Source organism: Balaenoptera physalus, assembly GCF_965194825.1.
Source record: "Balaenoptera physalus genome assembly, chromosome: 4".
Taxonomy (NCBI): Eukaryota; Metazoa; Chordata; class Mammalia; order Artiodactyla; family Balaenopteridae; genus Balaenoptera; species Balaenoptera physalus.
In genome coordinates this window covers 80,827,170-80,852,274 of record NC_138891.1, presented here as the reverse complement: position 1 = coordinate 80,852,274, position 25,105 = coordinate 80,827,170, and the positions used below count along the sequence as shown (strand labels likewise).

At 41.0% G+C, this 25,105-nt stretch overlaps 1 protein-coding gene across 4 annotated transcripts; it reads left to right on the top strand.

Moving 5' to 3' along the window:
* The first annotated feature begins 66 nt into the window (after positions 1-66).
* POGLUT1 (protein O-glucosyltransferase 1) lies at positions 67-24,904 on the top strand. 4 transcript variants are annotated; one of them, XR_014263009.1, is made up of 13 exons: positions 67-1,780; positions 2,526-2,616; positions 3,720-3,863; positions 9,100-9,235; positions 10,200-10,273; positions 11,467-11,583; positions 16,084-16,143; positions 17,576-17,675; positions 19,380-19,438; positions 20,499-20,666; positions 21,407-21,463; positions 21,914-22,139; positions 24,549-24,904. XR_014263009.1 is itself a non-coding variant. In XM_082460081.1 (12 exons), exons 1-12 carry the CDS (start codon positions 1,696-1,698, stop codon positions 22,068-22,070), a joined length of 1,248 nt encoding a protein of 415 aa, XP_082316207.1. In that variant the 5' UTR covers positions 67-1,695; the 3' UTR covers positions 22,071-24,904. The 4 variants fall into 4 exon arrangements, 3 of the variants coding, with proteins under 3 accessions (XP_082316207.1, XP_082316209.1, XP_082316208.1); XM_082460081.1 differs by having other exon boundaries at positions 21,914-24,904; XM_082460082.1 differs by lacking the exon at positions 10,200-10,273 and having other exon boundaries at positions 1,602-1,780; positions 11,467-11,588; positions 21,914-24,904.
* The last annotated feature ends 201 nt before the right edge of the window (positions 24,905-25,105 follow it).

Sequence of the window (25,105 nt, the reverse complement as noted above, 5' to 3'; positions counted from 1 at the left end):
CGAGAGCCAGGGAGTGAGCACCGCACCCCCTCCTGCGTGCACCTGCGCAGTGGAACTCGCCTTCGCCGCTGGGCTCGCGGTACCGCCTTCCTCGCTAGCACTAAACAACGTATTTCCTCCCTGGGCTTCAGTCACCAAGCTCCAACGACGTGCGGACAATCATGTTAGGGCTCATTCCTGTTATCTCATGGACTCCAAGTAACAACCGTGTTCAAGTTATCAACCCCCTTTTTACAGATGGGGCAGGTTGGGAGACATCACCTGGGCTCAAGTCACTGCCTAGGTAAAGGAGACCGAGCCGCCAAGTCGTGCTTCAGCAACAAATGTTGCGCTTATTTTATGTTAAGAAAAGGACTAGGTAGATGGTGGAGTTACAAAAGTGAATACCCCAAAGAGCTCACAGTCTAGTAGAAGAAACAAGACACCAGGAAAACACAGTAATTACAATTTATTACAATAAATATAACACTAAAAGTATGCCCAAGGGGACTTCCCTGGTGGCACAGTGGTTAAGAATCCACCTGCCAATGCACGAGACAAGGGTTTGATCTCTGGTCCGGGAAGATCCCACATGCCGCGGAGCAGCTAAGCCTGTGTGCCACAACTACTGAGCCCGTGTGCCACAACTAATGAAGTCTGTGCACCTAGAGCCCATGCTCTGAAACAAGAGAAGCCACCCCAGTGAGAAGCCTGCGCACCCCAAGAAGAGTAGCCCCAGCTCGTGGCAACTACAGGAAGTCCGCGCGCAGCAACGAAGACGCAACGCAGCCAAAAATAAATAAATTTATTAAAAAAAAAAAAAAAGTATGCCCAAAGTCCAGAGACAGCATGCAAGACACGGTACTAAGCTCCGTGGGTGGTGGTGTCAATCCCAAGAAAATCTTCACAGAGAGCTTGGGGTTTAAAGACAAGACTGCAAGAACGAATAAGCCGTTTCATTTACACTTCCCTTTATATAACATATATAGCTGTATACCTATACTGAACAGCAAAGTGTTGCCCACTGTTTATTTTCCTGAGTCACCCCAACTGTTATAAACTGCTATTACAAAGATATGTGTGCTATATACTATATGCAACCCTTTGGGGTCTAAGAGTACTGTACACATTCAGGTGCTCAACAAATCTATGCTATTTAGTAAGAAGCAGTTCGAGGTTGTGGCAAGAACTACTAGCCTAGGTTGTGCCAGTAACTATCAATCTGTGGGCGAAAAACATACCCTCTCTGGCCTTCAGTTTTCTGGCTGCAGAGAATAAGATGTTTTCAAGATGTTATAGAATGTAAGAGACAAATATTACCCATATTTTTCCCTGGGGACGCCATTTATTCATTCTCTCCTGGGATCCGATTTCACCTGAGAGCGCGCGCGAGACAGAGGGAGAGAGGTGGCTATATATGTGGATATGTGGATAGCTCGGCTCTAAACAAACGAGCAGATCAGCTGCAGCCTGCCCGCACCGCATTGTGGTTAGCTGCCCGGTGGGTGCCCAGCTTCCCCGCGCCGTCTTCCCAGGGACACTGTCTGTGCTGCTGGCCGGGCTCGGGACCAGGATCCGGAGGCAGAGCTGCGCGGGGCAGTCTCAGCGCGGGGCGGCCCTCCGCCCACGTGGTGCGGCTCCACGGCCATCTTTGTGCGGGGCTGCGCTTCCGCCCGCTCGCGCTGCAGCCGGGACTCGGCAGTGGGTGGGCTGGCGATGGAGCGGTGGTTGCGCTCCCAGCTTCGGTTGTGGCTGCTGTTGCTACTCCTGCCCCCGGTGCCGGGCCGCCAGAAGGAGTCAGGTGGGCTCCGGACAGGGCCGAGCCCACCGCTGGGGCTCGGGTCTGGCCCGGTCCCGAGGCGCTCTCCCGCGCCCCTCGCTCCCCGTTGCGGCCGGCGCCACGCTTGTGCTGTGGTCGCTGCGGGGCAGAGCTGGGCAGGGGGCACGGGGGCATCTCGGAGCGGAGAGTGCGTTTAGGTGTCTGGCGGTGCTTCTCCTGCCCAGGACCCTGGAGAGTAACCCATCCTCCGGAATTGAGTGATAGAGGGGAGGGGAGGGCCATGCCCCTGTTTACCCACAGTGGGTATGGCCCACGCTCGGCTACCCTGCGCCTCCCTAACACACTGGGGGATAATTCGTGTGTGTGTGTGTGTGTGTGTGTGTGTGTAGTGTTCTTAGTCCATTGCCAGAAGAGATGAAGGGAAGGTTAATAATGCCTGGGGCTTTTAATCGATCCTCTTTGTGGGGCTCAGTTTGATTAGTAAAAGTTGGGAATCCGTGTCACCAGTTTATCCATAACCTTCTGAGTGTCAAGCGTGGAATTTTTCCCATTTCTTGGATACCTGGCAGCCCGAGTAAAGGGGCAGACTTGATCTGAGTGCAGGAGAACTGTAGAATGAATCCTTCCTGGAGGTTCATTTCCACCAGTGGGAGGAGAAGAGGGTGTCTAAAAGTTTTGACCTTCTGTTGGTTCTGCCTGCCTGCTGCTAGTGAATAAGAGTGCTCAGGGATACTTTGTTAACCTTCATTTACTTCACTTTTTGAAGGTTCAAAATGGAAAGTATTTATTGACCAAATTAACAGGGCTTTGGAGATTTATGAACCATGTTCAAGTCAAAACTGCAGCTGCTACCATGGGTGAGTTCTTTTCTTTGACGTGTCTTTAAGAATTTAGATCTTGTCAGGAGGAAATTCCCTGAAATCCCCAAGAGACCTTGGTTGCAGTGGTCAGAGAGCCAAGCATGTTTTGAGAGCAGACAGGGTCCTTGAGGTGGTTTTCTTATTTCTGGGGGATAAAAATACCCTGGGAGAGGAGAGGCCCAGGTGCCTGTTAGCTCCTTGTGGGAATTAGTACATGTACTTGTCTGCTTTCTCCCCTGGACTGAAAGCTTCTTGAGGTCAAGACCTATGTCTTATATTCACTGTCATATTCCTGGTGCTGGCTCTCAGTAAGTACTCAATAAATACTGTTGAAGGAATGAACATACATTTAAATGAATCGAATCATAAGTTTCTTGTTGGTTATCTTTAATGTATGCAAATTAGGGCTGGAGTGTGTTATGGTAGAAAGATTACTTTGAAATCAGCCTTGGGTTCTAGTCCCAGATCCAAGACACTTCACTTCTCTAGGTTTCAGATTCCTCATCAGCTAAATAACAGGGTCCTTTAACTCCTCATTATGTTATGCTGTGATTCCTCAAAAAATTCACCTGATGTGTGTGATACTTAACTGAAAACTTGCTATGTACTGAACTTGAAAGGGGATTCAAAATAGTGTAATTTCTGGTTACTCCTGTCAGTCATACATACTGCTAGAGTATGCAGGGTCGTAGGGGCCAAACAGACTAGAACATGGGACTCAAACAGTGTCAGGCTGTAAGGCGTAAACCATATCTTCTGTGGGATTCAGAGAAGGGGAGGTCAGTGGGACTGCGGTGACTGGGAGGACGTGGGTGTGGCATGAGTAGTGAAGGAGGAATATGCATCAGGCCAAGGAGGGGCAATCCAGATGGAGGGAGGTAGAAGAGATATTGACTTTTTCCTTTTTGTGGCTTTGTCGTTGTTGATATTTTAGATCACCTAAGGTGCTTCCAGGAAAGAGGTTGCTCATTCCTGCCCTCTATTCTTTCCCGTAGCTTACTGTGTTCTCTAATACTAAGCCTAGACCCACAGATAGGAAGTAGGTGGAATGGTATGATTCTCTTGTTCTGCCTTCCTTGATGATTCCCATTCTTTCCCAGTGTCATAGAAGAGGATCTGACCCCTTTCCGAGGAGGTATCTCCAGGAAGATGATGGCGGAGGTAGTCAGACGGAAGCTAGGGACCCACTATCAGGTCATTAACAACAGATTATACCGAGAAAATGACTGCATGTTCCCCTCAAGGTAAGAGCTGTGAGGTACATATATCTTCTGATCTTATTGCATAAGGGCTTACTTGATACTACTCTTATAGAGAGTCCAATGAAAGGGACTTACAGGTAAACCCTTCCTCACATTTCAGAAGGACTACAAAATAGTGACAAACTCTTCTGCTTGCCTGGGAATTTTTCTTGCCAACGTCTCTTCTCCTATCTCCTATATCAAAGCCTGTCTCCTCTCTCTTTGTAAGGCTGGGGCACATCACTGATTGTGCTGGCTGTGACTCTGCCCTTTCTCCTTCCCCAGTTATAGTAGCTTCAGGACACAGGCTGATGAGACCCAGCATGAGTGAGCTGGGCTGAAGGAGGAGGGGAAGCGTTGACTGATTGTCTGTCAGGGGCCAACTACTATTCTAGATACCAAGTATTCAAAGGAAGGTGGTGGAAAAGCAAGAGAAATAACTGGTGCTGCAGATTACGCAGGCTCCACTGGCCAGGACTTTAGATGTGAGAGCTGAAGTTACATATCAGTGGGCTGAGGGCTGGCGGGGAGGAGGGAGGGTCACAGACTAAGCCTGCAAGTTGGCTTTAGGCAGCATTATGTACAACAAGTGATAAACCTTCCTCTTAGGAGTCTTTTTTTTTTTCCCGGCCATGTCGCTCGGCTGACCAGGGATCAAACCCGGGGCCTCGGCAGTGAGAGCACAGAGTCCTAACCACTGGTCCACCAGGGAATTCCCAGGAGTCTTTTAAAAAAAAAAACCACACAAAACCTCTACTCTTTATAAAATTACAAAGTACAAAACCCAGAAGGCAGGATATTCCCTTACTAAGATCTTTTTTCTAAATGATGTTATGTCATTACAAGTAAAATAAATGAGCAGTATTGTAAAAAACATGCATCCATTTTGTCATAAGGATTTATATTATTTGTTCGTAATAACAACTTTATTATAAATTAGTATATTTTCACTGTAATGTAAAATATGTAAAAACAATAACAACAACAAAAAAATTAAGATCATTTAATATCCCACAGTCTGAGGTAATCACAATTTTGGTTATCAAGTGTCAGGGGCAAATAAGGTGGTAGTGGGGAAAATCACTGAGGTATTTTAAATAGAGATTTGTTTCATTACTTGGAACAATAATAGAGACTTTAACTACAAATTATGAGCATAGAGGAATTTGTAATTTCTACAAATGAGAAAGAAAATATGAATATAGACATTGTTGGGCTTTGAAAGCTTTTCCAATGTTTAATAGTTAGCTGAACAATCTCCAGATCAAATTAAGTAGTACTCTCAAAGTTTCTGAAAGGCACATGGCTCTTATTCCAGACCCCAGAGCTTTTCGGTCAGAATCATGAGCTCTTAGAAATATTAAGAGAGCACAGGACCTTTCACTGACAATGAAAGGTCCTAATGTGTTGAAAGTTCCCTATTCCAACTATTAATACATATACAACTAAGGAAAATAGAGTTAAACAAAAGAGAAATAAAATGAAATATTCAGAACCAGTGTCCTTAATGAAATGGACACAGTTGTGTAATATCTCAGACTCTCATCTGGCCAAAAGTAGTATCTTTCTAGGTCTAGATACTTTTACTTCACCCAGTTTGAGAAATATCTATGACAGTTAAAGTATTCAGTTCTGAACAAAAGAAAATGTAAACTCAGCATTTCAAGGATGAGCTGAGAGATTTTGCTGAGGAACTGGAGCACCATCTAATTAACACTGGAGGGAGTTCCCTGGTGGCCTAGTGGTTAGGATTCTGGGCTTTCACTGCCAAGGCCTGGGTTCAATTCCTGGTCGGGGAACTGAGATCCCTCAAGCCATGTGGCATGGCAAAAAAAAAAAAACCAGAAATAAACAAACAAAAAAAAAAACCACTGGAGTCACATCATTTCAAAGGTAGAGAATAATGGTATTATTTAAATAATAGCTTTAGTGAAGTATGGTTGACATAAACTGCACATATTTAAAGTGTACAATTTGATAAGTATATATATATAACCAAAATAACATATCTCTCACTACCAAAAGTTGCCTTGTGCCTCTTTGCAATCCCTCTCTCCCCCTTTCCCCGCCATGCCTTCCTCCCACCCCTGTCCTCAAGCATCCACTGATCTACTTCCTCTCATTATAGATTATTTCCTAGAGTTTTATATAAATAGAATTGTACAGTATGTGAGAGAATGCTATTTTAAAAGCTGAATGGGAAAGAAAATAAATGTTTCAGCTGTTACATGTAAATGTACTGCAGTAATACATTTTTTTAAAAACTTTTTAACGAGTAATTTTTTTCAGTATCAAAGGAGTGTTACATGGATAAACAACAAGGTCCTACTGTATAGCACAGGGAACTGTATTCAATATCCTGTGATAAACCATAATGGAAAAGAATATTAAAACAGTTTATATATGTGTGTAACTGAGTCACTTTGCTGCTGCACAGTAGAGATTGGCACAGCATTGTAAATCAACTATACTTCAGTAAAAAAAATTAATATTGGGTCTTTGGATATATGAATAGGGTGTATCTTTCCATTTACTTACATCTTTAATTACTCTCTCCATTGTTTCATAGATTTTAGTATGTAGGTCTTGAATGTCTCTTGTCAAAATAATCACAGGGTATTACATATTTTTGATGTTATTGTAAATAGTACTTTATTAATTTCATTTTCTCTGTGACCATTGTTAGTAAATAAAATATGCTACATTTCTAAATTCATTTACTAGTTGTAATAGGTTTTGGCTAGATTACTTAAAATTTTCTACATAGATGATCATGGATCTACAAATAAAGTCAGTTTAAAATTTTCTCTTCCCATTATATATCTTTAATATTCTTGCTTTATTGCATTTGCTCATATTTCCAGTAAAGTGTTCAAAAGAAAAGAAAAAAAAGGAGTGTTACATGCACATGGTAAAATATTTGGATAACTCAAAAGTATGTACAATGAAAAGGAAGTTTCTCTACCACCTTACACCCCCCTCCACCAGACCACTAGTCCCTGAGTCCTCCTCTCAAGAGACAACTACAATTACCAGTTTCTTTTACATCCTGCCAGAAATAATCTCTGCATATACAGTTATCTAGATTCATCAACAAACTAGAACATGCTATATCTTCTGTTCTGCAACTTTCTTTTCCTTTCCTTGTAACAGTAGATTTTGAAATTGTTCCATAGGAGTACACGGAGAACTCTTCTTAGCTGCATAAAAACCCATTGTATGGATTTCTTTATTGAGTCATCTGTCAATGGACACTTAAATTTTTCCCCACCACTCCCCTTTAATTTTTTTTTTTTTTTTTGACTGTGTTGGGTCTTCTTCGTTGCTGTGCACGGGCTTTCACTAGTTGCAGTGAGCGGGGGCTACTCTTCATTGCGGTGCGTGGGCTTCTCACTGCGGTGGCTTCTCTTGTTGCGGAGCACAGGCTCTAGGTGTGCGGGCTTCAGTAGTTGCAGCACACAGGCTCAGTGGTTGCGACACGCAGGCCCTAGAGCACGTGGGCTTCAGTAGTTGTGGTGCTTGGCCTCAGTAGTTGGGGTGCGCAGGCTCAGTAGTTGTGGCTCGCAGGCTCTAGAGCTCAGGCTCAGTAGTCATGGTGCACGGGCTTAGTTACTCCACGGCATGTGGGATCTTCCCGGACCAGGGCTCGAACCAGTGTCCCGTGCATTGGCAGGTGGATTCTTAACTGCTGCGCCACCAGGGAGGTCCTCCCCTTTAATTTTTGACTAATGTAAACAATGATGCTGTAAACATCCTTGAACTTAGACCTTTGAACACTCATGTGAATATATCTTCAGGCTAAACTCCTAAAAGTAAAATTAATTGGCCAATTAATGTGTTTTTAAAATCTTGATAAATAGAAGCAAATTGTCCTCCAAAGAGGTTGTGCCTGTTTACACTTTCACCAGCCTTGTATCATGTGCTCAGAATAGACCTCACACTCTCACTATGTATTATCAGACTCTTTGATCTTTGACAATCTGATTGATGAAAACTGGCATCTAGCTTCACTAGATTTTTTCTTTTGTCATGGTGATACTTAATTTTTTTATTGAAATATACTTGACATATAACATTGTATAAATTTAAGATGTATAACATGTTAATCTGATACATTTATTTTCATATGATTGCTATTGTAGTGATAATTAGCACCTCTATCATGTTACATAATTATTCTCTTTTATAGTAGTGGGAATGATTAAGTTCTAGTCTCTTAGCAAGTTTGGTCATTATAATACCATTTTGTTGTCTATAGTCAGTACACTGTGTGTTAGATCTCTAGGGCTTATTTACTGCTCATTGCACGTTTGTACCCTTAAACAACATCTGTCCTTTCCCCCCATTCCTCAGCCTCTGTTAAGCACTTTCTCTGTTTTTATAAGTTTGGCTTTGGGGGCATTTCCTTATAGTAGTACAGTTGACCATCTTTTCTTATGTTTATGAACTATTGATATTTTTTGTAGTTATCACCCTGTGTATAAATCAATATTTTAAATCACTCATTTTCATGCTGCCATAAAATTTTGGTCAGGCCTTGGAATGTTGCCCCCCAGTATAGTGCTGGTCAGGACCCAAAGGATGGGGCAGAAAAGTTAGCTGTCAGCGTATACTCACTTTTTTTCCAGAAATCCTCTGAGAATTCCCAGGAAGTCTATTCTGAAAGCAATATTACAGTCTTTGTGATTATATACATGGCACTCTTTCTGGCTTGCAAAACTGATTTTGATAGTGTTCTGTATTCAGGGTGAAGGTAGTGAAAGGTTTCCTATCCTTCCTCATAAACTATGAGACTTAGTTACGGTGGAAATAAAAATAATGTCTTTGTGAGATGCAAAGCCCAAGGGACACAATTAGAAAATCAGCTTTTCCAGTTCCTATCAAAATTTGTATCTTGCTTACTAATTAAACGATTCCATGTAGGAGAAATAAAGAAATGCTGGGAATGAAGAGACGAGAGGAAATGGTAGGAGTAGCAATAACACTCCCTTGAAACTTAGGATGATCTAGTCGGAAAATTTTATTAAGTATTGTAAGCTGGAGCAGCTTAGCTGGAAAAGATAACTGGCACCATATGGAAGAGTGGAGTAGTCCCTTCAGGAGCATTGCTCTCAGGACACTTTGCAGGAGGCTGATGATCTGAACACTGGCTTGTCTTGCTTTGAAAGTGTAAGCGGGACCCTGCCTTGTCCGAGAGCAGGCACTGCTCTGGTGAAGTTGTGGTATTTCTGGTTGACAGGTGTAGTGGTGTTGAACACTTTATTTTGGAAGTTATTGGGCGCCTCCCTGACATGGAGATGGTGATCAATGTACGAGATTATCCTCAGGTTCCTAAATGGATGGAGCCTGCCATTCCAGTCTTCTCCTTCAGTAAGGTAAGTATAGGAAGAGCCATATGAGGGGATGGAGGGTGGTCCTCTAGCATATAAGCAGGAGATGGCTGTCTGTGGCAGAGTCTGATGGGTGATGGTGAGGATGAGGCCTGAGGTCCAAAAGTGGGTCTGTGTCCCTGTTAGCTTCACAGTCATTGAACGATAAGACTGAGCAGATGGGGTTGAGGACCCACAAGTGATGTGAGTAAGGTTGCTTGTGTCTATAGGGCTAGGGATGGAGGGTAGGGAATGAGAGAGGCCTGAGGAACCTCTAGGACATTGGAGGTGGGATTCAGAGATCCTACAGAGCGTGGGAGAGAGTGGCCCAAGAAAACTCATGGGCTTGGAGTTAGGGAAAACCTGCATTCAAAAAAAATATTTGTTGAGCTTCTACAATGTATGTATCAACCATAGTATTAGGTATCGTCTGTCCGGCCACTGTATCCCAGGGTCCCAGCCTGGCTAACAGTGAGACTGAAGGTGCTAGATAACTTCACACAGTTTTCACCCAAGCAATGCAGTGAGGGGGTATGCCTGCAATACCCAAGAGGGATATGTGAGGGGGTGATCTTTGGGTCTAGTTATGGAGAGATAGGAGTACTAGGACACACTTGTGGGCTTGGAGAACTTGGGACAGTGAATATCTTAGTGCTCATGTTCTTGTACATGGTGTATTAGCAGGAATGGGCCTTCATTCCCTAGAGACTAAATATGAAAGCATTTGGGGGCAGGGATGGGGGCAGGCTAGAAAAGAGTGGATGGGAGATTCTATGGGAGAAGAGTGGGTTTAGGAAAACCCTCTGAACTTTGAGAAAATAACTCCATTTCTGATTTGATGTCTCCAAAGCAGAGGAACTTTTTATCCCCACTTTTTCTTTATCACAGTTTACTTTCTCTCTAGACTTGTTTATTTCCTGTGTTGCAAGTGGGCTGAGGCCACATTTGTGTTGCATTTCCCATGGTTTAGCCTCATTTCTCAAAAGTGCTTGGTCCCGTTATTTCTCATGAAGCCCTCTCAGAAGAACAGATAGAGGCTCCCATGTAAGTCAGTAAGGACTTTGTGTTTATTACTTATCTGTTTTTTCTGTGGATAATAAGTATGACCATCAGTATACTAACTTTCCTTTCATCTTTAATTCCCTCCCTTTTTTTTTTTGAACCAGTGACTCTTAGTTTGCAAGGGAGGGATTTTAGTCTGTCAGCTTTATAATAAATGTGCAGTTTCTTTTGAGCAGCTGTTATGCCTGAGGTGCTTGATAAATCACATACCATTTTTTAAATATTTGAAAGAAGGCAAACAGCATATTGCATATGTAGTGCCAATGGAAGAAACAGTAGAATTAGAGGCTTATCAGTGACCAGAATTTTAAGAGAAGTAACCATGTAAAGGGAACAAATGGTTTCAAACTTTTTTCAAAAGATGTGGGATAACACCCCTCCCCCCCATTCTGCCCATCACTACTTTTGACCCTGATCAAAAAAGAAAAATAACCAAAAAATAACTCAGAATTTATTGACCAACCAATGTGAGCTCAGCAGTGCCACAGTAATAGGTAATACTAACACTTATTGAGTATTCACTTTGTGTCAGACACTGTTCTAAGTTTTTTACATGTACTAACTCATTTAATATTCAAAACAAGCCTATTAGATAGATAATATTATTGATATTATTATTTATCCAGTTATAAAGGTAAGGAAACTGAAGCATAGAAAGATTAAGTAACTTGCCTAGAGTTGGAAAGAGGTGGAGTCAGATGATCTTTCTCAAGAGCCCACACTCTCAACCATTGCACTATATTTCCTAATTCTTGCTCCTAAAAGACCTATCTAGGAAATAACTAAGAACTGGTAAGACAGTATACACTCCAAGTGTAGTATCAGTTAAAAGATGAGACAGCTATGTGATCATTCAGAATTGGGTATATTATTTCCTTAAACTAAAAACTCCAACAGTGAATGTCCTCTAGAAAAACAGAACTTTGGGGAACTGGAAAAGTTGACCTTTAGTGTGATTTCGTATTCTGGGATTCAGTCAGCCCATGAATTTTAACCCATGGTCACTTTTGCCTTTTAGCATCTAGAGTCTAGACTTCGCAGACTAGGGAAAATATATCTTTGACAATATAACACTGGGGCAAGGCCTTTTCCAGATCCCGTGGCATGAATGCAGTTTGCTGCTTCTTCTATTGCTCTGAGACTGACTTAGAATAACCTCTCTGTTTCTGTTGAAGACATCAGAGTACCATGATATCATGTATCCTGCTTGGACATTTTGGGAAGGAGGACCCGCTGTTTGGCCAATATATCCTACCGGTCTTGGACGGTGGGACCTCTTCAGAGAAGACCTGGTAAAGTAGGTCCTTTAGAGAGGTTTTATTTATCCCTCTCTGTGGGTCGTCTTGAAGTAAACAGTAAAGTATAAAAAATTAATTTTGTTTAAAAGGACTAACTTTTAAGCTAAAAATGAAAGACAAAAAACTATAGCATAAGCAATTTTGTATGAGTATAAAAATATTTACGTATCCATAGAAAAAGAGCAAAAGAACCTACCCTAAAGTGTCAGCAATGCTTCTGTGGGAGGGATTCTAGAAGCCTCTTCTTCTTTAAAGTTTTCTGTACTGTTAAGGTTCTCTAAATAAGAGTGAGTTACTTTGATAAGTAGGAAAAAATGAATGACCATACTGTGGGGAAGGATAGAAAATTACTTGGAAACACATAAATGTACTTCATAATTAAGAGCTAAGTCCTTCAGGCAGGGATGGTGTGGGCATAAATGTCCCATAGTTATCTCAAGTACAAGCTTATTCCAAATACTCTCTGATTCACAATTGAAACCTGCCTTGGCCTGTTGACTGTATCCTGCCATTATTTCAGAATTTAGATTGTCCAGGTCATCAAGCTGTAGGTATTTCTTACCTAGCTACATTTTACATGAATGATTCTAACAACATTGGTACCTAATGAGCAAAATTCTAGAAACACAGCCTTTCTAGGTATTCTCTCAGATGTAGGGAAAGCAATAGTTTAATTCAACTTCATTTTCACAAATATCTATCACCTATACTAACTGTGGCTGGAGATTTAAATGAGATGAAGAGAAAGTCCCTTCTCTGGAGAAGCATATAAGGCCACAGTCCTCAGTGGCAGCTAGAGCCACTGGGTAAAGAAACAAGTTTATTATTCAGTAGGTATAATTAGGAAGTTATTTTTTAAGATAACTTGGTCTTATACTTCATAGAACGGGACCTGGAAATTGTTCTTGTCCAACTCCTTATTTCAGGGAGGAGGGAATTCAGGCTCAGAGAGGTTAAGTGACTTGGTCAAGGAACCAATTTAGGCCTGAAGTCTAGGTTTCCAAGTGCGTTATTCTCTCCACTTGACTAGTTAATATTTCCTATGTTCTCCAGACATTGAGACCATCATTTCTTACTTAGCATTTCATTTTGAGCATAATTTTGAGAGAGGGAAAAGTAAAAATGTCTTTAACATTTTTTTCTCCAAGTTATTCCTGACTTTAGTTTTCTAATCCTTTTTTTGTTTTTTCAGGTTCTTGCAAATACCCTTTTCACACTCTTCTGTCTTTTTGTAGCTCTTTTCCCACCTGCTGTACATCTACTTTGTTTTTAAAATCATTGTAAAAACAATTTTTTTCTGAATATGAAACCTTTACACGCTCATAAAAATTTATAAATGTGTCCAACCTAGGCAACTTTTTCCCCGCTTATTGGTGTCTTAGAAATCTTTCCATGTCAGTACATATAAAATGACCTCATTATTTTAAACAGTTGCATGGTATTCCATCGGATAGTAATTTAATTTATTGTGTCTTTTGATGGATATGTAGGCTGCATGTGTAATATATGCATAATTTCTTGTTTTCTGGACTATTTGAGAATATGCTGCATACCTTATGACCCTGTACCCCTTAATACTTTTGTGCATATTTCCTAAGAGCAAGAGTGTTCTCTTTTATAACCACATTGCAATTGTCAATTACAGAAAACAATATTAATTTAATACTTAGTTGTCCCAATAATGTCCCATAAGGCACATTCCCCCTCCAGTACAGGAACCAATGCAGCATCATGTGTTGTATTTAGTCCTCACGTCTCTTTAATCCTTAATCTGCAGTAGCTCTTCAGTCTGTCTTTGTCTTTCGTGATTCTGACATTTTGAAGAATACAGGCCACTGAACATTTTTGATACAGTGACCCTGAACATTTTTAATAGAATGTTCTTCAGGTTGGTTTTGTCTATTTCCTCCTGATTAGATTCAGTTTATGCATTGCTGGCTCAGATACTTACATAAGTGATTTTGTGTGCATCCACCTCTCATTAGAGATGTTAATTTTGATCACCTGGTCAAGGTGTTCTATCAGGTTCCTCTACTGTGTAGTTACCGCCCTTGTAAACTAATAAGGAATTTTTAGGGAGATAGCATATGTTTTAAAATCTAATCTTAAGTGAATTTGTTTTCCTTCTGATACCTTCCCCTTTTATTCTTCAATTGAATCTATTCATGGTTATAGAATTGCAATTTTATTTTTTAGAGCCCTCCATTCAGAATCTCTAGCCCCATGATTTCATTTCTCACCTTGAAACTTTTAGTAATCTGCTTGCTTATCTGCACTGATGTCTGCCTGGCATTTTCCTATTTTTATAAACTTTTGGGAGTTTATCCCCATTGACTTACTTTTCACTCTGTGGAAGAATTCAGTGTCCCTGTGGATTTAAAGAATTCACTCTATGGTCAGCGGAGGGGTGGGGTTATAAAAGAGGGCTGGGGCAGCACCAAGTTGTGGTGGCCACTGTTAGTGCCTGCCGGGAGACAAAGGTCCTAACATGGGTCATTTGAGGTGTGGGTAGGTGGGTAGGAAGAATGAGGGAGAGAAAAAACAGAGATGATACTCGGTTCAAGTCTGTGTATGCGGCTTTCCCCAGGGACCAAGGAAATTTATACTCAAAATTTCAGTATAAATTGATACATTTTTTGTTGGGTAGTTTGGCAGTATATATGAAAATGTAAAATGTGTGTATCCTTTGACCCAGCAATGTTACTTCAAGAATTTATCCTAAGAAGATAATTAGACAAGCATGCAAAGATGTGTGTACAAGGACATTCACTTCAGTGTTGTTTCTTAAAGAAAAAAGTTTAAAACTACCTGAAAGCCCACTAATAAGGAATGAAGTGAATTACGACATGGTTATAAAATGGAATACTGTGCATGAATGGAAAGTAAAGGTAGCATAGGACTTAAAAACAGGGACTCTGGGTTCAAACCCTGGCTCTTATTAGCTGTGTGACTCTGGACAAATTGCTTAACCTCTCAAGGGCCTCAACTATAAAGTAGGGTTAATGAAACCCACCTTGTAAGCTCATGAGAATGAGTTTATATATTTATATAGCACTTAGAACACTGCCTGGAACATGGTAAGTGCTATATAGGTGTTGGCTCTTATTATTATCTATAATATGTCCTAATAAGAATGTTAGCTAGCAGCATGCATGGTATGATCTCTGTTATATAGAGCAAGGTTTTTCAGTCTTGGTACTCTTGATGTTTGGGGCTAGATCATTCTTTGTTGTAGGGGGCTGTCCTGTGCATTGTAGGTTGTTTAGCAGTATCCCTGGCCTTTGCTCACTGACGCCAGTAGCAATCCCCTAGTAGTGACAATCAAAAAATATCTTTATATATGGCCAAATATCCCCTTGGGCAGAGGGACAAAATCACCCCCAACTGAGAACCACTGATGTGGAGAGATGATTGGAAGGAAGTTCTTCACTGAAACGTTAAATTGTTAAAAGTAGCTATCTGTGGGTGGGGAGATTCCAGATGAATTTTTTTTACTACTAGAATTTTATATAATGAGTATATACTATTTTTTTCATTAAAAATAAAAAAAACAGAAAAAATCGTAAAACAAAAAACCCCATTGCTATAGTGTTTATATTTTGGTGGGAGGGAATATGAGACAGAGAAATAGTTGGACTGGAGAATCAGGTAAAGATGATCCAGCAAGAAAGGATAGAAGATAAGCCAGGAAAATAGGGAGCCGTCGTCTCACCTGAGAGAAAATGGGTAATGGGACACTATTTGAATCTGAAAAGTATCTCTGCCTGAAAAGTTTATGCCCTAAGTCTCCCCATTACAGCAAGTAGCTCACCAATCCCTCATTAACTCCAGTTCAGTCCAAGCCCCTCCTTTTTCAGAGGAAGCCGCTACACAAACTTCTGTGAAGGGTTCCTTACAAAGTAAGTTAAGAATGACGCATCTGTGGATTAGCAGTTTCCGCAAGGAAGGCTGGCTGTGGTAATGGGCACTGAGACCTGAGTTTCAGGGACTTTGTCTTTATGGAGCACTAAGTACAGTTTTGGGGATACCAGGTGCTTTGCAAAATCAGACTAAATCTGATGATAACTCCTATGCATCTAAAACATGAAGTCAGGAAGTGATTTGTTTCCTTGCCCCTAATTCAATTTCTGATATTTTCTGCAGTTGTCTTTGCCTGTTAATTTTATCAATAGACTCTAATTGAAGTGGGGAAGAAATCCTCATTGTACTGAATTAAATAGCCCTAAACATGTCACTTAGTTTGGGGAACTTGTCTTTCAATGTTGTTAACTTATTTACCAAACCGTAGATTTGCAGATATTGCTTGCTAGCATCTCCATAGGAATGAAGTAATAACAAAAGGGAACATAATGTTATTTCGAGCTTTTCCTTTTGAGTAGCCTGGATCAGACTGATTTAAAAATGTAAAGATCTCAACTAATCTTCAGAAGTGGTTCAAAGACATCCTTATATAGTTAAGGAAGAAACATAGAAACTAATGAAATCTATTTTTAGGTCAGCAGCACAGTGGCCATGGAAAAAGAAAAATTCCACAGCGTATTTCCGAGGATCAAGGTGATTATACTTTCCGACGTTTTACAAAAATATCCTTCCAGTTAATGTGCAAAATATAAGTAATTTTGAGGGTGTGAGGAACCCTAGTTTAAAGAGAAAGCTAAGATAACTAAGAAATAAACATAGAATCACAGAATTTTAGACTAGAGAAGAACTCAAATTATTTGCCCAAATCACTCTAAGTTGAACTGAAATCCAAAGAAGTAAAGTTCATCTGTCCAGTCATTCAACAGACATTTACAAAGTGCCACGAGTGTGATGGGCTTTGACTATATATAATGCTGAACAGAACAATGAGTTGTCCTCTTGCCTGAGAGATTACAGTTTCCTAGGAATAGCTTATGATCGTGCCCACAGTCACTCTGCCACTTAATGGCAGAGCGGGAACCATCACCAGCTCTTCTGACTGCCTTTTTCATCAGACCATGTGGTTGCCAAATAGTGGTGGAAGCGCAGACTGAGACTGGTGAAAATGGAGAGGGAAGCAGGGAAGGAAGGGAGGAAGAGGGAAAGAGAAAAGGTTGGGGAAGGACCCTGTCCATGTTGTTCAGCTCCATATCCCCGGTGCTAAGAACAGTACCCACCACATAGATGCAGAATGAGTATCTGTTGGACAGATGAATACAGAAGAGAATGTGAAGGGAGAGAGTTTTGCAGTTTTCTCAGAGCATCCTTGTCCGAGGTCACAGCCTCTCTTCACTCGCAGTGGACTTCGGCCCAACAACAACTGCTTACGCTTCCTTATCAACCTCTCTGGCTCTCAGATCTTCAGATCACAGATTCTTAACTTGGGACCTATGTGTGGACTTCAGGGGTTTTAGGCATTCCTTGAAATTATATGGGGATATGTGCATTTTTCTAGAGAGGGGGTCCACAGTTCTCATCAGATTCTCAGGGGGTCCATGACCCCTCAAATGTCAAGACCATCTGCTACTAGGACCATAACTAGGACTTTTTCTACATGCAGTTTTCAGGTGTTTGAGCCCTTCAGTTTTCTTTTTAATTTAAATATTATACTGGATTTTACAGAGCACACCCCACAAAGGTCACGTAGCTATTTTGGTGAGTGGTGATTACCTAGTCACACAGCTATGAGTACCAGTGATTAGAGGTTACATGAATCTTCTAAAGGGGAAATAATTCCCTGGGATGTGGCTATAGTGCCCAGAACAACATAATCCTAAAGACTAGAATGCAAGCAAAGAAGGGCCAAATACTCCCCTTCCCTGAAGGGTAAAGTGGAGAACAGCCCAGGACCTCCTAGTTGCTGTAGGATCTAGTATCCCCCTCCTCTTCTATTAAAGTAACCAATGAATTGTCCATCTGTGTGTATAGTGTTTTCATTGGGTCCGATTACTGCTTACCTTTCAGAGATTGGGAACAGTATTATGGTGTAGGACACATAGTTTTATGTCATGTGTTTCTTTTATAGGACAAGTCCAGAACGAGATCCTCTCATTCTTCTATCTCGGAAAAGTCCAAAACTTGTTGATGCAGAATACACCAAAAACCAGGCCTGGAAATCTATGAAAGTAATCACCAATCATCTGACTAGAACTACAGCAGTGAACATTCTCACTCAAAGAACATTGCCACCTGGGTAGAATTTCAGATTAGGTTTCCTCTCAGTGGTGGGATGAATATAGAGAAAGTTCCATGGACTAAAATTAGCATATATGGAAATTATTCTTTTTCAAACTCACATTGCTTTTCTGGCCCATATTATGACTTGTATTTTATACAATTTTGAAGGTTTAAACAGAGGTCACAAACTTTTTATGTAAAGGACCAGATGGTAAATGTTTTAGGCTTTGCAGATTCTAGAGTCTGGGTTGTAGTTACTCAGCTCTGCCATTGCAGTGTGAAAACAGCCGTAGACAATATGTAAACGAATGAGCATGGCTGTGTTCCAACGAAACTTTATTTATGGCACTGAAATTTGAATTTCATGTAATTTTCCTGTGTCATAAAATATTCTCTTTTGGATTTTTTTCTAACCATTTGCAAGGTAAAAATAATCTTAGTTTATGGGTTGTGTACAAAAATAAGCAGTGGGCTGGATCTGGCCTGTGGGCTGTATGTTTGCCAACCCCTGGTTTAAACCAGTGGTTCTCAACCCTGACTATACAATCCAACCAGAGAACTTAAAAATGAATAGAATGAATCAGAATCTCTGGAAATGGCATATAGGCATCTTCATTTGTTTAAAACTCCCCAAGTGATTCTAAGGTGAAAGCAATGACTGGCTTCTTTGGTTTGAAGTCCATCTCTATCCTCTTAACTCTTTCTTGCCTTATTCAAAGAACTTTAAGCCCTAAATGTCCTCATCTGAAATTTCCATATACCATATGAGGATGATATGAGAAAAATGTTTAAACTTCTTGTCAGAAAAACTAAGTAAAAACTAAGAAATTCTAAGTAAAGCTGCATGTATTTATTATGTGACTGCTTAATTCAAACAGGAGCAAATGCGGTATAAGAAACTTTGTTAAAAAATAAAAATATGAAAAATGTAGCCATTCAGCCCAGCATCTACTATGGGAGGCTGCAAAAGCAAACAAGACTTGTTCCCCTCATCAAGTTTACCCTCTGCTAAGGTGGCTGGAATACAGATGGGGGTCTCAAACTCCGATACCCCCAGGGGCTGCAGTAGTGAGCAGAAGAGAGTGCTGAAGGTCTGGTCATTGCTGCCCAGGGGAATAGGAGCTCGCTTTACCAAATCTTCCTTTTTTTTCCCCAAGAAAAGTTGGAAATCTGGGTTTTTGTTAAGAAATATCCTACCACCTATAAATGTTGGCAGTGGTTAGAATATTTATTTTTAAGTACTTTGTGAGCTCAACAAAATTTGTGTGTGGGCTACACCGCTAAGCCCATCAGCCACCATTTGTAACCTCCTGTGCAGTATGATTTACACAGAGTGAAATGTGCTGCAGGCCATGACCTCTGAGTTCAGGGAATTCACATGGTTCCAGGGGAGCTTAAACTCTAGAATCAGACAGAACCAGTTTGAAACCCGAGCTCTTCTACTTAGGGCCATGCGACCCTGAGCAAGCCTCCCAACTTCTCAAAGCCTTGGCTGCTTCATCTATAAAGTGGGATAATCATGCCTCCTGAGTCTGTTTATTATAAGACTTAAATGAGGTCATGTTGATGAAATGTTTAGCAATGCTTACTGCACAGTGGTCTTCAATAAATGCTCCTACTCCTAGTATTAATAACTTCCTTTTCACTGAAAGGATACCTTGGGAAAGCCAGCTGCTAAGGATGTCCATCTTGTGGATCACTGCAAATACAAGTAAGACTTCCAGAACTCCTGACTCTCCTAGTTTCCCTATTGCTTTTGGAATAGCTTCACTTTGGGTGAGAGTTTTAATACTAGGGTCCAGCCGGGGTTTGTGAAAGTCACATTAATTCACTTAGCTATTATTTTCTCAGAGTCTGCTGTGCACAAGGCTCTGAACTAGGTTCTGTGGGAACTGTGGAGACATGAAATGTGGTCCCTGCTTCCAAAGAGCTTGCGTGCTTATAATCAAAGGGATGGGATTCCTTCTCTCCACACCCTGCCCAGCCAAGAGCTGAAGTTAGATCAAGTATTTATTAGGTTATTAAAAACAATTTACGGTCCCACATGAATAAAGCATATGTAACTAATGTATTATATTTAAATGCCAGGACTAAGGATTATATGCACCGGTAAAACCAGGTCAGGAGGAGGGCAGTGGGGGGATTCAGACAGATGAATGCTGATTATACTGCACAGTGGGAACTGTAGGGTAGAAGCAGCTCTGGTTGGAGACAGGGGTACATGCATGAGAAATGCTGAAAAGAAAGTTCTTTTCTAAGTTAGCTTTTTTCCAGGGGGCATTTCGTTGAAGACTGATTAGGTATGCCTGGTGTCTTCTCCAGATTTCATAAGAGGGAATAGGGAACAGGGCATGCCTTTGACCAGGTAGGGTACCCTATGGGAAAAACAAGGCTTTGGGAGGCCATGATGAGTTCCAGACTTTAGGCCTAGAAAAACTTGTAGCAAAGGGTGAGGTACTGTTTCCATCTGAGCCTTGTATCCGCTGTACCCAGCACCCAGCTGCTGGCCCTATCTGTCTCTCCCTGGAGAAAGTATCCCTCTTTTCCCCCTCACCCTGATATTCCCAGGAACAACCTCTAACCCCTGGAACAACAAGGAGTTTATAGAAACTTCACAGGGACATGCTGATGTGTCCTTGAAGACTGAAAATGGAAAAAGAAAGGAGAGGGGGTAATAAAAGGAAAGAAGGGGAAGAAGGAGTAAGAAAAAAAGGTCATATTTGTGCAAGTAGGCATATAGCTTCAAGTATATTTTGCTCTTTCTTTTCCAGGTATCTGTTTAATTTTCGGGGTGTAGCTGCAAGTTTCCGGTTAAAACACCTCTTTCTTTGTGGTTCACTTGTTTTCCATGTCGGTGACGAGTGGCTGGAATTCTTCTATCCACAGCTGAAGCCATGGGTTCACTATATCCCAGTCAAAACAGATCTCTCCGACGTTCAGTAAGCAGCTCTCCCCCAAGCAGAGTTTCCGATGACTCCCGCAATCTGCCTCCAAGTCCCCAGCCATTTAAGACATTTACTCCTGATGACTTTTTCCATTGAAAGCTTTTTTTTTTTTCTTATTTGGTTCTCAAAGATAGTATTGCATTATTATCCAACTAGGCTGAGTGGGATTTAATTTTTTAAAGTTCTCTAATGCTGATTCAAAATGTAACATTCAGACAGTATGCAGTGAAAAAGCTCTAATCTCTCAAAGACTAGAGATATGGGTATTCAGTTGTGTTATATTGTCAAAAGGACTTTCAGATACAGCATGAAAATTGACCTCAGTGAAACTGAGGCAAATTTCCTCTCATGATGGGAGGGGCTAGGATGAGGAATGGAGAAGGGCCAGAAATGTAAGCTCAGTGCCCTCTTCTGGGGGCCAGAGCAAGAAACAGGAGGGGAATTTTTTTCTTTACTATTGATTTTTGATGTGTATCATTGAACATTTCTCTATTTTTCCAAATATGTTCCGGAACTACAAGAGATTGCCTTTCGCCTATGTGTGAGATATTTGTTGCTGCTGTTGTTGTTGTTATTTTGTTCCTGTGAGGACCTGATATCTTTGCTTTAAAAAAGACATAATTCACCATCCACATATCTAGAGATTAACGATAGACCTCAATCTATGATCTCTCTGACTTAGTACTAATGAGCTTGGTCTGTATTTCAGAGCCTAATAATTCTTTCCATTTTAGGGAGCTGTTGCAGTTTGTAAAAGCAAATGATGATGTAGCTCAAGAAATTGCTGAAAGGTAAGTTCTGTTCATTTTTCTTTTTCCACTTTACTTTATCATCCCCATTTTGCCTGAGCTAATGTCATAAGAATGCTGTTACCATGGTGATACCTGAATTTCAACCTCATTATACAGAGATGATCAGAATCAAAGCTGTCTTGGGGGAAAACACACATTCACATATGTCCCAAGCCCATCCTTTGTAGAGTTAGACTGAAATCTTTGAAGTCATTCAAGTACTGTTTCTGAGGATAGGCTGTTTACATATTTGTTTTTAAGAAAAAAAAAATCATGTCTAATTCCAAATGCGTGTGTGTGGATATGATGGCTATAGAGTTGGTTCTGAAGATCAGAGTTAATTTATATAAAGTACTCTGAACAGTGCTTGGCACAGGTAAACACTCAAATGTAAGCTACTAGTATTATTCAATGGTGTGCTTTAAATATTCTTGTTAATCTTGTCTCTAGGGGAAGCCAGTTTATTCTGAACCACTTGCAGATGGATGACATCACCTGTTACTGGGAGAACCTGTTGACTGAATACTCTAAATTCCTGTCCTATAATGTAACAAGAAGGAAAGGCTATGATCAGATTATTCCCAAAATTTTGAAAACTGAACTCTAGTAGTCATCATCGAGCCATAGTCCTCTCTATGGCAGCAGATCTCAGACATCCTGTGGTGAGAAGCTCACTGTGAGTGTGACACCTATACGTTGGATACTATTACCAAGCCAAATATCTGGTTTTCCTTATCATGCTGCACCAAGAGCAACTTTCGAGAAAGATCCAAAATGTGTTTAATATAGATATGAAGCAGCTCAACGCTTTGGCTGAATAAGGACCAGAAATCATGAGATGTGGGTTTTGAACCCGATTCCGCCTTTCATTTTCTTAGGACCAATCACAGCTTGTGCCTCAGATCATCCACATGTGTATGTCCCTCACTTTGGAACCGACTGTGCCCACGGGGTGATGCCCTTTGTCTCATTGTTTGGAGTAGAAAGTCAATCATTTGGAACTAGTACAACCCATCACCACAGCTCTGCAGTTATTCTACACTTGATTTCTGTCGCTGTGTTTTAATGTAGAAAGCCCTTTAGGGTTTGTGAAAAATACTTGGGGATTATTTCCTAAAAGGTCTAAGGAAGCAGTAGTGTGCCATGCCATGATGTAGGAGCTCTCTTCTGTAAAAGCCTAAACTCTTTGGTACTCAGGAGATTTCTAAAAAGCCACGTAGAAGGGGGCCAATTGCATGAGCAATTTTTGCAATTGGATTTCAAGTTCCCTTTTTGTAACTTCACACCCTTCTTTATGCTCTCTTTCAAAAAAAAGAGATAAAAACCTCTTAATAAATTTAGGAAATGGTCCTTACTTTTTAGAGGAATTGTGCATAAACCAGCATCTCTTCCTCATTCTTCACACGCCCTTAATGTTTTTCCTCCTTGAGTTGGCAGTAGTCCATGCTTGCAGGGATCTCAAGGAGTCTTCATGTGTGAAATGGTGTTAAGTTGGGAGTTTAGAGCATTCAACTTTAGCACTTACTTATATAGGAGATGTTTGTTATAGTGCACATCCATGTTGGAGTGCTTCCTTTTCCCTTTTTGAAAAAGACACTTGGATAGTAGTTTAATCTCTCAGGCTGTTCTCCCTAACATAGTTGAAAATGAATAAAAAATTTTAGATTAAAACCCATATAGTCCATCCCTGGTGGCACAGTGGTTAAGAATCCGCCTGCTGGGGCTTCCCTGGTGGCACGGTGATTAAGAATCTGCCTGCTAATGCGGGGGACACGGGTTTGAGCCCTGGTCTGGGAAGATCCCACATGCCGCGGAGCAGCTGGGCCCGTGAGCCACAATTACTGAGCCTGCGCGTTTGGAGCCTGTGCTCCGCAACAAGAGAGGCCACGATAGTGAGAGGCCCACGCACCACGATGAAGAGTGGCCCCCGCTTGCCACAACTAGAGAAAGCCCTCGCACAGAAACGAAGACCCAACACAGCCATAAATAAAATAAATAAATAAATAAAATTAAATTAAAAAAAGAATCCGCCTGCCAATGCAGGGGACACGGGTTCAAGCCCTGGTCCAGGAAGATCCCACATGCTGCGGAGTAACTAAGCCCGTGCGCCACAACTGCTGAGCCCACGCTCTACAGCCCGTGAGCCACAGCTACTGAGCCCGTGTGCCACAGCTACTGAAGCCCGCGCACCTAGAGCCTGTGCTCCACAACAAGAGAAGCCACCACAATGAGAAGCCTGTGCACCGCAATGAAGAGTAGCCCCCGCTCGCCACAATAGAGGAAGCCCGTGAGCAGCAATGAAGACCCAATGCAGCCAAAAAAAATCAATAAAATAAATTTATAAAACAAAAAGAAACAAACAAAAAAACCCATATAGTCCGATGACACAGAACCATCCTTGTCCCTTAGGCCCAAACTTTCCACAGAGAAATCAACTCTTTTCCTTTGCCTTTTAAGAACTATTTGGTATTAACTGGTTTCAAAATTAGTAAATGTGAGATTCAGTTATATAAAATCAGGAACTTTATTCCACTTGTGAAACGTGTTTGGCCTTTTAAACTCCTTTCACAAAATCGTAAGCCTACGGACCTTCTTAGAGGACCTTCTGGTAAGATCATTGCATAGAATAAGGCAGGTGTTTAAAGTTGTATTTTTTTTGAGTATTAAAAACTCATGAGGACTGTGTCCTTAGGTGCTATAAGTCTGGCGATAAGCAGTCCAGATTTCTGAGTTGTACTGTGGTTTTGCCTTATCAATAGGAGGCCCTGGTAGACATTATTCTGTTTTAATTTTCTTCTCACTAAACTAGGAGCAAAATTTTCTGTCCTTTGGATTAGGAGCTGAAGGTGCATTTCCCTGGGAGTGTTTCCTACTTTGCTTCAAGATTCAGCTCAAGCATCATCTTCTTTCAGAATCCTTGTTTTCATTCCTCTAGGCAGTTAGAGGCTATCATAATACTTTGCTCATGCCTGTATTATATGGTATCACATTGCACTGTAGTTATTTGACTGTTTCTCCTACTGTTCTGTGAGCTTCTTCATGGGTGGGAATCATTTTTTACTTACCTGATTTCTCCATTATCCAGCACAGTGTCTCACACAGCACGATGCACAGAAGAATGTTGGAAGGATGGATGGATGGATGGATGGATGGATGGATGGATGGATGGATGGATGGATGGGGACAGCAGGCTTAACTAAATCCTATTTACAGACTGCCCAGCTGTTGACTTCAAGGGGGACTGGACAAGACTGTAAGAATTGGATCAATGCAAATTCTCACCTGCCCTTTGAAGAGTTAATAAGAACATCTTTGTATTTAAGTACAGCAAATGTTATTCAGATTTTACAGTTATTTGTTTACCTCTGTGTAGATGGTATGAAGATGGTGTGTAATGATATGTAAAATGTATGGTTTTGAAAATAATCTTTATCTCCATAACTTTTGAAGTTGTTGTTTGTTGTTAATACTATCTGGGTCTCAAACTTACCCTTTCTTCCTCAGAGAGCTAGAAGCCACACTTTTCTTCAAGGAAAGAAAATAACTGAATTTATTTGAGTGAAGTAGGATACTTGGATAACACAAGTAATGATTTTCCTTTATTTGGGGAGTATCATCTGTGTGATGTTGTCAATGTGCCAC